This window comes from Solanum tuberosum, unplaced genomic scaffold (genome assembly GCF_000226075.1).
Source record: "Solanum tuberosum cultivar DM 1-3 516 R44 unplaced genomic scaffold, SolTub_3.0 scf00191, whole genome shotgun sequence".
Classification (NCBI taxonomy): domain Eukaryota; kingdom Viridiplantae; phylum Streptophyta; class Magnoliopsida; order Solanales; family Solanaceae; genus Solanum; species Solanum tuberosum.
Genome location: NW_006239117.1, coordinates 1,057,094 through 1,072,936, shown reverse-complemented (window position 1 = coordinate 1,072,936; position 15,843 = coordinate 1,057,094). Strand labels below are relative to the sequence as shown.

Here is a 15,843-nt window from a genome sequence, read left to right as displayed (position 1 = left end):
GAGTCTCATTGGCAGGAAAAGTATGCCTTAGAAGTTAGAACCTTGATGACAACATTGAAGCGCACGTTGATCGAGGTGAAGTGCTCAACATATTTTGAGCCTCGCATCAGGGCTTAAGCGTGCTTTAAGAACACCTTTTACAACACTGTCTACGCAGTGTCAATGGTATTGGAGGTGACACAGAAAGAGAACTAGTCGATGGTGAGAAATCCAATGAGACTATGTTGCTCGATTTTTTCACTTTCGATGTTGAAATGTCCTTTCTTGCGCTCACTCTTCCAAGACCTTTGCTCGTAGGTCAGCTCTTGTTGTCAAATCTATTAGTCTAGCTCAGACCAAGCTAAGTATTTCGGATTGGTACCCTTATCTCAACCCAATCCCTTACTTGACCGAAGCCTAATGTTTATACTACGCATGAACTGCCTGCATGAATTCCCAACCGACTTAATGTTGGAAACCGACTCTCGTTCTTTGGACTAATCTATGACTGAATAAAAATGAGTTTGTCACTCCTTTTCACATAATGATTGTAGAGTCTCTCAGGGTTGGAGGTATGTAAACACAACTAGACTTCGGTGGTTAACAACCAACTACTTCTTTGAAACATCAAATCTGGTGTCCATCTTTTCTTGAATCTCCTTCTAACGGAAAAAATAAAAACTCGAGAAGGAATAACCAAAACTTATTTTACTCGTTGAGTCCTTTTGAATCCATGGCTGAATAGTTACAATGACAAACTCATAATTGGCGAATTTGTAGGTTCAATTACTATTGGATGACCGACTTAACTACATTTTTTGGAATTTATCTAGTTTGCTAAGCGGCTGAGTGCTCCATGAACAATGAGCGGTTCTTGTTCTGCCCACAACACTTGTTGCCTCTCCTCCAAAACCTCTATGGGTTCTCTAGTAGCGAGAATGCACACTCTTTTATGTTGAAGAAGGCCACATGTGAAAGCAACTGATGCCTTGATCATTCAATTGACTCCTTACTGCTGGTCCGTGCTTGTTGTCATGTTGGCAAAAGTAGGGGTTTCAATCGACACAATGTGGGTATTGGATTTGTATCGGATTTAGTCGACCAATTTTAGTCCAAAAACCATTTGTTATAAGCATGAATGACAAATATATGAACAAATATTTTGAAAAAAATAATATTACAAAGAGAAATATCATTTGTTTAGTGTCGCCTCTTCAAAAGAGTCTCATTGGCAGGTAAAGTCTGCCTTAGAAATCACAACCTTGATGAAGAAATTGAGGTGCACATTCAGCAAGGCAAATCGCTTAATATATTTTGAGCCTTGCTTCAAGGCTTTAGCGTGCCTTTGGCTACACTGATCGTGCAACGATCGCGACACTGGAGGTGACAGGGAAAGAGAAGCCGCGAGTGGTGAGGAATCAAATCACACCTATGATACTATGTCGCTTGAAAAATCCCACACCTGTGTCGACACGACGTGGGCATGGGATCCATATCGGAGTTGGTCGATCGATTTTTGATACTTTGATCAAAATCAATGGAAAAATTCAAGGCGGATACAGTTATATCTGTAATGAAAACAAAAGCTAACGTGACATTGAAGAAAATGTAGTACCTTGTTCTAAAAATTTCTTTGTTAGTCCTTTTCCTTATATCACCTTTGATGATTTTCCTCTTGATCAATATTTTCTCCCCAGAATACCTTGTAAGTTTTCCACATAATAACTCATAATTTAGACATATAACTTTACTTTTAGATATTGGAATCATTTTTAGCTGAATCCCTACACCCGTATCCGTACCTGGATCTGCTCTCAAGAATCTTACAATTGGATCATGTGCGATCTGACCACTAGATCCACACCCGTATCAGACACCGATACTCGAGTATGAGCAACTTAAGTATGAGATCTCAAAGTAGATTTTTACGAGTATTTATCTAGTAAGTATCCTCATCCTAATTTGAAAACACTAATTGAAAAGTGATTTACTAAAATTGTGTTAAAGTCTTACTAGATATTGATTATCTAGTGATGTTCATTATAGATTGGATGCACAAATAGGTTGACTAGATTGAAATTCCAAATTTTACATGTACCTAGTCCTTTTGTAGAATTGTGGAATCCAGTCCAAGTTTGTGCGCATCTCAATTGATTCCATAAAGTACTTGTTACTCGCCAACATCATAGGTATCAAGTAATTTTATCTACTAAGGCTTCAACAGATTGTAGGAAATCATAGTATTTTTGCCTCGACTAGGATTTGAACTCGAGAGCTCATGACTCTCAACTCACTTCATTGATTAATGGCAGAACCTATCGGTGGCCACCTTAAGTTGGTACCATTTTTCACTTAGACACCTCAACTGGGCTTTGTTCATTTTTAGACACCTCATGTCAGGTTTCGTTGCGTCATTTTGACACTTTTCGCTGACTTTGCATAGTGTGTGTATTGTACACAAAGTGCGTAAAAAGTTTAAATTTTACAATTTTTATTATTTTATTTCTTCTTCCTTCTCTCTCCTTCCCACACTCCCTTCACCATCCACCACCATATATTCAACCTTCCTCTCCATTGTCATTTCAGAATGTAGCACATGAATTTTAAAAAAAAATTAAAGTAGTGATTATACATGGTAAGATGAAGAAAATATCATACACATGTTATTCAACAATATATAGCCTCAATAATTTGAAATATAATTTTGAAATATAAAAGGCATTTTAGTTATTCTCATAATTTTTGTATAACTTTGTATTTGAAGCTATAGAAACTTGATTCAAGATTGTTGTTTTTTAATCTCCGACTTCAATTGTGGCACGTGAGCTTTTACCCCAATATTCAATTTTTGAAATCCTAGCTTTTCGTTTCCTAAAGCTTTTGGCTTTTCTTTTTTGTTGGTCATGAAACTTTGGAGATGGTCGAAGAAAAAAAAAGAAATGGAAGATTTAAAGAAAGGGATGGTGATAGTGATTATGGTAGCTAGGTTATGAGTAAAAGCTTGTGATCCAAATCATCATATATATAAAAGAAAACCCTAGGCCCGCCTACGTGGGGCCACCACAAACAAGGATTCCCTTTTAATTTATTTATTTCCAAAGCTAGCCTTCCTCTTTAATGAAAAGTTGTGACTTTTATGAAAAGTTGTGACTTTTATGAAGAGTTCCGACTTTTATGAAAAGTTATGGCTTTTATGAAGAGTTGCGACTTTTATGAAGAGTTGCGACTTTTACGAAGAGTTGTGACTTTTATGAAAGGTTGTAATTTTTCCAAAGAGTTGTGACCTTTTCGATAATGCACAATAAGCATTTGCTCACACTACCATTTGTTGTCTATAAATAGCTAGAGGGATTTCCTCTTATTTTAAAACATTGAAAATTTTGAACTACTACTTTTTCTTCTTATGCAACATTAAATATTCGTGTACTTTGCTCCTTTTTAGTGGTTCACTTACACCATTGTTTTTGTATCAATACACTGGTGAATAGAATCGTTTTTCTCGACACTGCAATTGGAATTGAAGTGTAGTTTCAAATTGAACTCCATCACTCTGGTATGTTGATTTTAAAAAACACCCAAATAAACTGAATAGTTTTGTGTAATATTTTTCCCTTTCAAGTATATATAATAAGTTGAATTGTTGTCCAATATGATACATTCTCCCTTTAATTTTCCATTTTAATAATTACTTATGATACATTTAAAGGGGAACTTTAAAATGATATATGTAAAGCAAAAGGTAGGGCTGAACTTTCTACACATTAGAATTAGAATATTTGTTCACTTTTTTCAGCCTTTTAAAGTTTATTTATCCCTTCACCAACGATTATTTATTTATTAGAAAAATTAATATCTCGGGTTGATGTTCATTTGATTCCCCAAAAATATGAAATAGTAACACTTCTTGTAATTAAAAGGATAAATTATAAAATCAAATTAAAGATGATTGATTGAAGGATAAATGATAAGATGTTATAATTATCATTTTCCTTTACGTTATTAATGTTTGTTACTATGCAATCTTGCATGTAAGATAATATAGTGTTTTAGTTTTAGGACTGATAGGTTTTAAGTATTATTTTATAAATTATGTGATATTAAATTCCCACGCGAGGCGCGGGTAATTTTACTAGTTAATGATAAATTTGATGATTATGATAGTTTGATTTGAAGGAAGGGGATTGAGCTCCATTGAAGGCATTCAAATAAGGGGTTTTGGCATGCTCTGTAATTGGGTTTTGAGTTTCTTTATCGGGAGGGTTAGGGGTTGATTATCCTGAGCCAGAGGTTGACCGCCCATCGTCTCCATTGGGGGAGCCTGGTCGGAGAAAGAGAGAAATATGCATTAGGTTCTAACGAGTTATTTTTGTACAGAGAGTTTTATTGCAGTATGATAAGATTGGTTCACGTGTAGTTGGATTTGGAGGAAGAAATAGTGGTAGTGATGATGTTAAATTTGAAGAAGATGGTTATGGTGTTCAGAGAAGGAGGATAGATGGAGATGGTGAGAAGAAAGAGGTGTTGCAATTTCTTTTAATAATTTTTAATTATTAACATGTAATTTTTAAAAGTTATTAATTAAATAGTTCTAAAAATAATTTTTATTCATAATATATCTTTTAATAATTATTTATGATTCCACGTGTCTTCATTTAATTCTTGCCTTAATTATTTACTTAAACACATCATTGGCGAGTGCGTTAAACTCTCCTTAATATTTTTGTTGATTGTAAAAAAGGTGTCAAAGTGACACAGTAGGACCCAACATGAGGTGTCTAATTGAAAGATGGTGGTAACTTTAGGTGACCATCGATGGGTTCCGGCTTGATTAATGGATTTGTTATGCCTTTACTTTATATAAATCATACTAAGGGGAAGTTTGGATGGCTTATAAAAAGTAACTTATAAGTCAAACTTAAAAGTCATAAGTGGATGGTACCCTACTTTTGACTTATTTTAGAACTTTTTGGGCCCAAAAGTGGGTGCTTAAAAGAACTTTATAACACCTCCAAAATTTAAAAAACTACTGAAAAGTCAAAATCACTTCAAAATAAGTTAATCCAAACGGGCACTAACTATAGCGGCGTACCTTTTGCATGGTGGTCAGCGACAAAATTGGAACATACCACATATAACTAGCTTTTTGTATGAAAAGCTAACATATACATAATAACAATGTTGGTTGGACTTAATTAGAAAATCATTCATACATCATTAAAATGACAACGATAACATAAATAGATGAACAATGAACAACAAGCTTATAACTAGGATGCAATATTAAAAGACAACATGACAAAACATTGATTGAAAAAAAAAGTATTAAATTCTCAATCAACATCCTAAGGATGCGCACCATTCTCTTCACCCCCATTGCCATTGTTGTCATTAGCATTAGTTTCAGTTGCAACTTTCCCATCTGCCTGTTTATTCAGTTGTTTCTTCATTTCATCAAGTTTAGTTCGCAGAACATCAAATAGATTTAACAAAATTTGAAGTTCTCTAGCATCAAATTCTTTGATGCTTTTTCCCCCAACAAGTTGGTTGAAGAGGTTCTTCATTTCCTTCTCCTCAGCCATTTGCTCTATCTTGTTAATATATTTTTCCATGAGCATTCACTTTGCTTTGAATGTAGGTTTCATAGAATAAGAGTGTTTGACTTATATATATAGATGCCCAATAGGACCATATAATTAAATAACCAAAGTTGATTGAGATAATTTGACCAAATTGAGACACAAACTAATTGCACAATCTGGGTTTTAAGGTATTTATTAATTATTTTCTTAAATAGATGTAGTAGGTATTTATTAATTACTTTTCCTAAATAGAGGTAGTAGGTATTCATTAATTACTTTTCTTAAATAGATGTAGTTAAAATGCTAAAATCTTGAAGTTGGAGAAATAGTCATATTTCCATAGATATAGGGTGTTTGGATTGGCTTAAAAGTTGGTCAAACGTACTTTTGAGTCAGTTTTTTACTTCTGAAAGTGTTTGACAATTATACAAAATAACTTGAAATAAGTCAAAAATGACTTAAAATAGGTTAGGAAGTGTTTGGCAAGGTCAAAAATGACTTAAAATAAGTTTAAAATGACTTCAAATAAGTCATTTCTGTTTGACTTTTTATTTTTGACTTAGAAGCTACTTTTTTTAAGCCAATCCAGACGGACTCTTGGTATATTCAGAGTTGGAAAATGCAAACGGTCAACTTTCTATATAACATCTTGGGTGTATGATGTATGTATGTAAAATAAGTCAAAAACCAAAAGTAGGTCTTCACCTAGTTTTTATTTTTTAACTTACAAGTCATTTCAATTTGACTTTTTAATTTTGACTTGGAAGCTACTTTTTTTTAAGCCAATCTTGATAGGCTCTTAGTATATTCAGAGTTGGAAAATGCAAACGGTCAACTTTCTATATAACATCTTGGGTGTATGATGTCTGTTATGTATCAATATTGTAAACATCACCTGTTCATAAGAAACACAACCACTTACTTCTTAAGTTTACTTCTGTTGGAGACTATTGCAGAATTCCAAGAAACAGCGAGTTTGAGAGAAGTGTTAATGATTCATTTGCTACCATTGTGCTAAATAAGGAAAAGAGTGATGAGTATTAAGGGATTATAGGCCTATTTAGTTTGGTAGGAGTATCTAAATGATTATCTCTAAGACGCTTTCTAATAGACTATAACAGGTTTTGGATGAAATGGGAGTGCTTTTGAAGGGGTGGAACAAGATTTTGTAAAATTGCAACGTGGTATTTTATCTCTAATTTATTTTTAGTGTACTTGTGAGGTCTTTAATTGTATAGAGGATTGTATCTCTTTTGTTGAGAACCATATTTTGGTGTAGGTTCTCTTCTTTTTGGCACCACGGACACCACGGTCATCAAAAAAAAAATATGGGCTTAAGTTTTCTCCAGTTTTGGAGCTTAATGATAGAAAGTCAAATGATTCATAGTTTCAACCGTTGTGAAAAAAAGAGCAACAAGGTTCATTCTCATTGCATTTAGATAGATAATTATGGCAGATATAATGTGGCTAATCTGGGAATGTTCTGTTGTTCTACTTTCACTTGGTAAAACATTGTGGTTTTGGTCACACAACGAACTGTAATATTCTGTGGGGAGGTGCATAACTGGTTCAGATATGGTCTATTGGTTAGAATATTAACGCCGGAACCCTGGAACATTCTGAGCTCATTATCTTTTTGTTTGGTCTGGCAGCTCTCACAGAAAACAAAATTGGTTTATGAGACATTGCCTTCCACAATTGTGTGTGTGTGTGATAGAGAGAGAGAGAGCTTTTCTTAAAACGGAGTAGTTAGTCTAGTTTCACTGCAAGATGAGAATACAACAATGTTTACTAATGTTTATCCTTCCAGAAATGTGTTTTTATCTATTAGCTTTGGCAACATCTACTGTACATGGCGGTTAACAATAATCTAGTCTTGTCCCGCGGCAATTTTGGTAAGTAATGAACAGTATAATAACGTTATAGGGTAGTAGGTAAATAGCATGTAATTCTTGTGTTCCTTCTTATTACTTATTCTGACCCACATCATATTCGCATTGTGGTGTTTTGACTGTCAATTCAATTTTGTTGTTATTGTTACATCTCGAACTTTTTTTTTCACCTTCATATTTGATGACAAACTGTAGGTTGCACAAGAATTACGTGAAAGGGGAATTTCGGCTGATCACTATCATGCGGATATGGATGTAAATGCTCGTGAGAGAGTTCATCTAAGGTATGAAAATTTTCTTTTGATATTTCTGTCTGTTCATTTTATATATACAACTTCCTTTCGCTGTAATTGTTTATGAATATTGTCTTTGCGAACAGGTGTCTTTGTTTACCTTTATAGGGATTTCATTTGCCTTTTTTATATGAAATGGTAAATTTTAATATTGTGAGGGAAAAATCTCCCGTATACCAAAAGTAGAAAACCTTCTAATACAATATAGTTTTCTATGAATGACACTCATTCTTCTATACATAAAGGAACTTCATGGGTGCACTAAAAGGAAATAAGCCAAATATATCAGGAGAATTTTTCCTATAAACTACCACTCCCAAGCCAGTTCTCCTTAGAAAGACTAATTAAGTAAGTAAAAGTATATCTTCTTTAGTAGCTAAAGCTTGCAAGATGAGATGGTCACACGTTGAAGTACGGTCGTAGAGCTCGCAGAGGTCTTGGATTCGAGTCTCACCACCACTCATTACCACAAAGAATTTTCACGTGCATGACCCATGAAAAATAATTAGGTTAGCATGTGATGGGTGTATTGAAGATATAATTAAGTAAAATAAAATTGTACCATTTTTAACAGTTTAAACATTCACATACTTTAGCAATTAAGTATCTTACATTTGGTTGAGGGAATGAGATGTTGTCTCATTATATGATCTTGGCGATCCTCATCTGCTACCGTTTGAGGTTGAATCCAAAGTCTATTTTCTTAATGTGGTATCAGAGTCGTGTTTATTTATATTTTTGGTTTATCCATTGTTGGACCTCCATGTTATGTTGTACATGTCATACATGTCCAGTTTTAGGCATGCGCGAGTGGTAAGTATCCCAAATCGATTGAGGGATTAGGTTGTTGACTCCTTATATGGTTTTGAGCAATCGTTATTTCATTTGAATGTCCCACATTCCCTGAGCGAATGGACTATTGTCTCCTTATATGTTGTTGGACAATTCTCACCTTGTGAGCTTGTTTTTTGTTTCACTTAAGTTTTTTTTTCTCTTAGGATGTGTGTAGTTAAGGCAACAACATACCTAGTGTAAACCCAGAAATGGGGTCTGGGGAGGGTGGTGTGTACACAGCCTTACCTCTATCTTGTGAAGATAAATGTGTTTATTCTTAGGGAATGATCAAAATGGTCCTTACCGTATAGGAGTTGGATGGTTTTGGTCCTTGATATATAGCACCTAACAGAAACGGTCCTTAAAGTACGATATAAGTTATCATCTTAGGTCGTAAGCCCTAAAACTAACATTTCTCTCCCAAAAACCTGTTCAAATTAATCTCAGATCCAAATCTTCAACTCACTTTCTCTTCTCTGTTAAAACAAATAGACAGGCCGCTTACCGGTGATAGGAATTCTCCGGTGATAAATAACATGAAATCTTCAACTTCAAAATTGCTTGACGACCCTAAAACCCACACAGAAGCATAAGCACAGACAAAAAAGTGAACCAAAAAGAAGAAAATATATGGGCCTATTTAGTTTGGTAGGAATATCTAAATGATTATCTCTAAGACGCTTTCTAATAGACTATAAAAGGTCGTTTGGTAGAAAAATAAATAACACAGACATTAGTAACGCAGGGATTAGTAATGCAGGGATTAGTAATGCAGGGATTAGTAGTGCTGGGATTAGTAATGCATGGTATAGTTTTTATCAAGTGTTTGGTTCATTGCTCTCCTCTTCATCTTGTGTTTGGATTAAAACTCTATAAAAAAGCTTCTTTCTAATAATACTTTTGAATTATTATGAGATTTTCTATTTTATATAATCGAGTCAAGGTAGAAAATTGCCGGACAATTTTATCTTTCTATGGCCTTCTAACTAGCTAGGAGGAGAACAATTTTGTTGTCATGTTTGCTATTTTCTCACTTGAATTATTTGAGGATAAATAATTGTCATCTTAATAAATTAATCACTTAAAAACGTTGATTTTCAATTTAGAATAGATAAACCATCTACTTTAAAACCGAAAAGACGGTAAACAATTGTGAAATCGACTATATCATCTTCATTTAGACCTAAAAATTGCAAGTTGTAGTTTTAATATGTATGCAATTTATAAATTGTTCAAAATACAAATAATTAGAAACCACATTAAATCAACAAATAATATATTCAATTAAGATCACAAACGTCATGTGGTGATATATTTGTCTTTTCAATTAGTAAATGTTAAACAACTCACATTTTAAATATTGTATTGATATGTATTGCATTTATTTATCAATAAACAACTCTCTATAAATAATAAAATTTGTAAGCTAATTTATTTAAATAAATTTACTAGTACAAATATAAAATATAAAATCAAAAAATAAATAAAATGATTAAAATAATTTGAGGAATATTTTTGTCTTTACATAAATAAAATGATTAAAATAAGAAGAAGTATGTATTTTTGCTAATTTAATGATGCAATCTCATTATTCAATGATGTCTAAATTACTTTCAAAGGTCTCTTGACTCATTCAATAGATTTCACACTTAGCTTCTTTCGATTTCATGAAATAAAAGTACTAATGCTCATACCCATTTACATAACCCGAAAAAGGTACCACAACCCTCTAAGATGCTTAGCTAGCCGTTAAAGATATGGAAACTACAATAAAGACAGAAAACATGGAGTTTTATAATCAATGATGGCATAAGGAGGATTTGCCTTAAAAGGTTTAGTAACCTCCGAAAACACTATTCAATGGTGTGGGGACTAAAAAGCTGAACCAGAATGCATCATAAAACAAAGGGGGATGGCGAGGTATAAATTTGATTTGCTCAGTCAACTATGACAAAGGGGTGCACAATGAGGGAGAAAGAATCATGAAGGGTAGGAAACTCAAAGTACTGTCTGAATGAAAGTGAAAATCATAAATTGGAATGTGCGCGGGCTTAAGGACAATGAAAAAAGAGACACCATTATAGTGTTGGTCAAGACGTGGAAGCCAGATGTTTAATTCTACAAGAAACAAATATTGAAGAATGGTCTACTGTTACTGCAACACCGATTTGGGGATCTAGATGGGTCGATTGGGTGGAATTAAAATCATATGGAAGGAGCGAGGGTATCACAATATTCTGGGATAAGAGGCAATGGAATCACATAGATTTTCTGCAAGGTACACACTCCATCACTACAATGTTTGAAGGGCTACATGGAGATCTCAAATGGTGCTTTACTGGTGTATATTGGCCACATTCAAATTGGGAAAGAACATATTTTTGGGTTGAATTAGCTGATATTAGAGGGTTATGGACTATCACTGGATAGTTGGAGGAGACTTTAATGTCTGTAGATTCGAACATGAAAGGTTCATTTGCATTAGAAGATCAAGAGCAACGAGGGACGTTTAATTTAATCATCCATTTTTTTGTGTCACATCAAATGTGTTCTCTTTTTGTAAATCACCAATTTGTCAAGGTTGTGTGATGTTTTCAAAGAACAGAACCCGGACACTATTGCATGTGTGACCCATTTCTCCAGCATATCTTTATGGACACGGTGTCCAACATGGATTACTGGGTTTTGGAAGTGTTATTCTACATGACTTTAGTCAATGTGATAAATATCACTCGGATAACATGTTATTCTGGACAATAAATCCTCACTCATCTGCCATTCTTATTTACAAAGAGTTTCAGAACCTTGTTACAACTAATCTTAAATGATTTTGTTTTGATTTTTACTTGCCTTTTTCATTGTGTTGTCTTTTTTGTCTTTGTGATTGAGTTCTATCCTTAGATGTTTGATCTTTCAATTCTCCTGCAATGTACTTTATTCGTCCGTCTGAAAGCATGGTCTTCAATGTCTTCTTATCCAGATCAAATAAAATATTTGCTAGATCGACAAGAGAAATTGCATGAGAGAAAATTTGAAACTTAAAGCTCTTGAGGAAAGTTGTGAATCATCTAGTGGCCCGGGTTCCGATAATGGTGTTGTTTCAGTAGATGAATGGTCTAGGCCGTTTGAGTGGGACTCTCAAGCTGATGACATTAGGTTTAATGTTTTTGGCATATCAAAATATCGTGCAAACCAGCGAGAGGTTGGTCCATCTTGTCTACATTTACTTTTTACTGGTCGTCTTATGTTACAAGGTTTAGCATGCTTAAATTTTTTTTGTGATTCATCTTGTAAGAGTAAATGCTAGTTGGCAACACGAAGCAAGAGGTTTGAGTATGACTTAGATCCGTTCTTTTCTAAAAAGGAATTCTAATATAGGTGAACCTATCGAAATAGAATTTCGATATAAGAGGTGAACATTCAATTGACAATGTGGGAGGGGGTTGTAGAGTATTTAATTTTTGATAATGGTCACTGCAAGATCCTATAATAGGTTCCACTTGCGCGCTATCCGTTCTACTCATACTAATGCTCCGTCTCTATCTTTATGTGTTGTAGTGTGCGATTTTGAGGATTGGAAGCAAAATATCCTATCCTCTCTTTAAATTTCTTCTTTAAAAACCAAATTATGAAAATACTCTTTGCAATCAAGGATGTGGCTTAGTAGTTAATGAAAATGCGTATAATTATGTAAATTGCGACTTTCTACCCGAGGTGTTAAGAGACATGGGGTTTCAAAGTAAATAGATTGGATGGACTCTTTTTTGCCATTAGTACTGTTAGATTCTCTATTGTTAATTTTATGATGAATGGTTTATCTGAAGGATTTTTTTCATCCCAAAGGAGAATGTTACGATGGGATCCTTTGTCATCACCCCTATTAAGTATTGCTATGGACGGTTTTAACAGTATGGTAAGGATGGCAAATCAACATGGATGCCTGAGGAGCTTCTAGTGACATAGTAGAGGTAGCAATTTAGAGATTTCCCATTTGCGTTACGCTGACGATATTTTGATTTTTTGTGAGGCTATGATTTACCAGCTATGGCATTTAAGAGTACTATTAACCCTTTTTGAAGTCGTGTCTGGTCTACATGTAAATTAGAGAAAGAGTTTGTTATATCCGGTTAATGAAATTTAAGTATTGGTAGGGATTCTAGAATGTGAAGTTAGTTCTCGTCCAACAAATTATTTAGGTTTCCTTTATTTGCTTAAAATAAATTTAGGAGATTAGGCTAGGGATTAGAGATGCGAGAAAAAAATAGTTAGGTGGAAAAGAAGACTTGACTCATCGAGGAGAAATTTCATATGGCAAGAAAAAGAATAAAGATGTTTTCACGTAGTCAAATGGAACACTCTTATTGCTAACAAGGAAGAGGACAAACTGGGTTTAGAAATTTGAGGTAGCATACTGAGATTTTGTTCATGAAGTGGGAGATAATATCTCATATGGTTACTCAACTATGAACTTTTCTTCCAGAAAGTAACTCAACTTTGGTTTTAAACCAAAAGTCACCCAACTATGGACTTTTCTCTTAGAAAGTTACTCAACTATGAACTTTTCTTTCATAAAGTTACTCAACTTTGGTTTTTAATTCAAAATCACTCAATTATGAGCTTTTCTCTTAGAAAGCCACTTAACTTTGATTTTTTAATCCAAACATCACTCAATTATGTAAGTTTTATTTACAAAGCCCCTCAACCTATTTTATAGATTTTTTCATTAAAATTTGTTGACATGAATTTTTTTATTTTAAACCTAAATTTTAAGAAATAAAAAGATATTTATTTTAAGGAATTGTAGATGGACAATCATTGCCATGGGAACTGTATTAATTGAATTTGAGGTGACTTATAACTTATCTTTTGACCTTTTAACAAAAAAATAAACCAAAAAGAGATCTAGTGTCTAGTGTTATACCGAAAATAATATTCTATTTATTTCAATCTTGTGAAAGGAAAATGAGAAAATAGCTTTTTTTTTATGACAAGGGAAAACTCGCAGCCGCTACCCTTTGGGTGCGAACAGGGTAAAACTTCCGCTCCTATACAATAGCTTACAAACCACACATGAGAGGTAACCCACACTAGGCAAGCTCGGTGCGACGAGCTCGACCCAGAAAACAAACTCCTTGCTTTCGTGGCAAGGGGTTTCAAACTTTAGACCTCCAACATGGAAATTCCAAGCCCAAACCACTGGGCCACCCCCGAAGAGTGAAAATGAGAAAATAATTTTTTTTTATTTCTTAAAATTTTGGCTTTCAATAAAAATTTCATGTCAATGAATTTTGATGAAACAATTAATTATATATATTGAGCGACTTTCTTTTTGAGAAAGTCAACTGGTATTATAAACATAGAAGTACACCAATACTGAACTCTTGTAGTACTTACATCAAATGTATAGAGGGTTTGTAAAAAAAAAATCTAAACACCTATCGCCCTCATAAACTATCTAAGAATAGGGTGATGTCCCCTGGATCCTTAGGTATAGTATGTATATTCCAAAAGTAAAAGGTCACTAAACATTTCATTTTAATGTTTTGGAAAGGGATGCTCTTATTCTCAAAACATCTCTGAGTGCCTTTGTAAGTAAAACTTTCATAGTTGAGTGATTTTTGGGTTAAAATCAAAGTTGAGTGACTTTCTGACAGAAAAATCCATAGTTGAGTGACTTTTGGGTTAAATACCAATGTTGAGTGACTTTCTGAGAGAAGTTCATAGTTGAGTAACCATCGAAGATATTATGAAAAAAGAAGACTTGACTCATTGAGGAGAAATTTCATATGGCAGGAATTAAAGGTGCTTTTACGTAGTCTCAAATGGAACACTTTTATGGCTAACACGGAAGAGGGAAAACTGGGTTTAGAAATTTGAAGCAAGATACTAGGATTTTTCTCATGAAGTGGTTGTGGAGGTAGAAATGTTGGGTGTGGTAGAATTTTCAAATCATTATTCATCTCGATTGATCGTTCTGTGTTTCTTTTCATCTTTCTGGGGTTTATTGATAGGCAAAATACTTCATGTTGGGGTATTACTGAAATCAAAAGTGCACATAAGTATAAGATTTACATTGAATCATCTTCGGCTGAATTTTTAAAATATAGTTGTGATTTTCCATTTAGAGATTTGCTGATGTCAGTAATCTATTTGTAGATCATAAACACAATAATGAGTGGAAGGGATGTTCTAGTAATTATGGCTGCTAGTGGGGGAAAGAGTCTTTGCTACCAACCTCCAACAGTTCTGCGGGATAGCGTGGCTCTTGTTGTCAGTCCTTTGCTTTCTCTTATTCTAGAACAGGTATCCAATCGCCCAGTCCATCTTCCTCTTGTATGCAACAACTGCTGACAAATGTTATAGCCTCAGGTCATGGGGTTGGCAGCTTTAGGCATCCCAGCTTTCATGTTAACCTCAACAACTACCAAGGAGAATGAGAAGTTCATATACAAGGCTTTGGAGAAGGGCGGGGATGAGCTTAAAATATTGTATGTTACACCTGAAAAGATATCAAAGAGCAAGATATTTATGTCAAAACTTGAAAAGTGTCACCATGCTGGTCGTCTTTCTCTAATTTCAATTGATGTAAGTCTACAATTTTGTGTTTTCCCACTTGCAGTATGCTATAGTAGTTAAATCTTTAAGGATATCTCTTCTTTTTCGTCCTCTCATCCGTCTTTGAGGGGCTAACAGCCTATCATGTGCATATCACTTATTATCTAAAATTAGACATAAACTCTATTTTTAGATATATGAATTATTTTTAGCTGAATCCCCGCACTTGTATATGTATCTGGATCCGCACTACTGAATCTTAAAATTTAAAAATCATGTGAGGTCTGACCTCTAGATCCGCAATCTCCACAGGCATACATACCTGAGTCTGAGCAACTTAAGTATGAGATCCGAAAGTATGTTTTTACGAGTATTTATTTGGTAAGTATCCTCATCCTAATTAGAGAAATACTAATTAAAGAGTGATTGACTAAAATTGTGTCGGTTTTACTAGTTATTGATTAACTAATGATATTCATTAGATTGGATGAGATTACTTTTTGTTGCACAAATAGTTTGGCTAGATCAAAATTCCAAATTTTACATGTACCTAGTCCTTCTTAATGATTGTGTAATCCAGGTCATGTTTGTGCGCATCTCGATTGATTCCATAGGGTACTCGTGTTATTCGCCAACATCACAAGAATTGAATATCTTGGTCTACCAAAGCTTTCAACGGATTGGAGGAAATCATAGTATTTTTGCCTCGGC

The 15,843-nt window shown here is 34.1% G+C and overlaps 1 protein-coding gene across 1 annotated transcript; it reads left to right on the top strand.

Moving 5' to 3' along the window:
- The first annotated feature begins 11,596 nt into the window (after positions 1-11,596).
- Positions 11,597-15,213, top strand: LOC107062047 (mediator of RNA polymerase II transcription subunit 34-like). The gene is made up of 3 exons (XM_015312256.1): positions 11,597-11,779; positions 14,734-14,880; positions 14,941-15,213. The coding sequence occupies exons 1-3, from the start codon at positions 11,597-11,599 to the stop codon at positions 15,211-15,213; spliced, it is 603 nt and encodes a 200-aa protein (XP_015167742.1).
- The last annotated feature ends 630 nt before the right edge of the window (positions 15,214-15,843 follow it).

Excerpts from the sequence above, each read along its gene's own strand:
- LOC107062047 (XM_015312256.1), top strand. The coding sequence starts at position 11,597 with ATGAGAGAAAATTTGAAACTTAAAGCTCTTGAGGAAAGTTGTGAATCA. Across the intron at positions 11,780-14,733 it reads ATCGTGCAAACCAGCGAGAG|ATCATAAACACAATAATGAG; the intron begins GTTGGTCCATCT and ends ATCTATTTGTAG. Across the intron at positions 14,881-14,940 it reads TTTCTCTTATTCTAGAACAG|CCTCAGGTCATGGGGTTGGC; the intron begins GTATCCAATCGC and ends CAAATGTTATAG.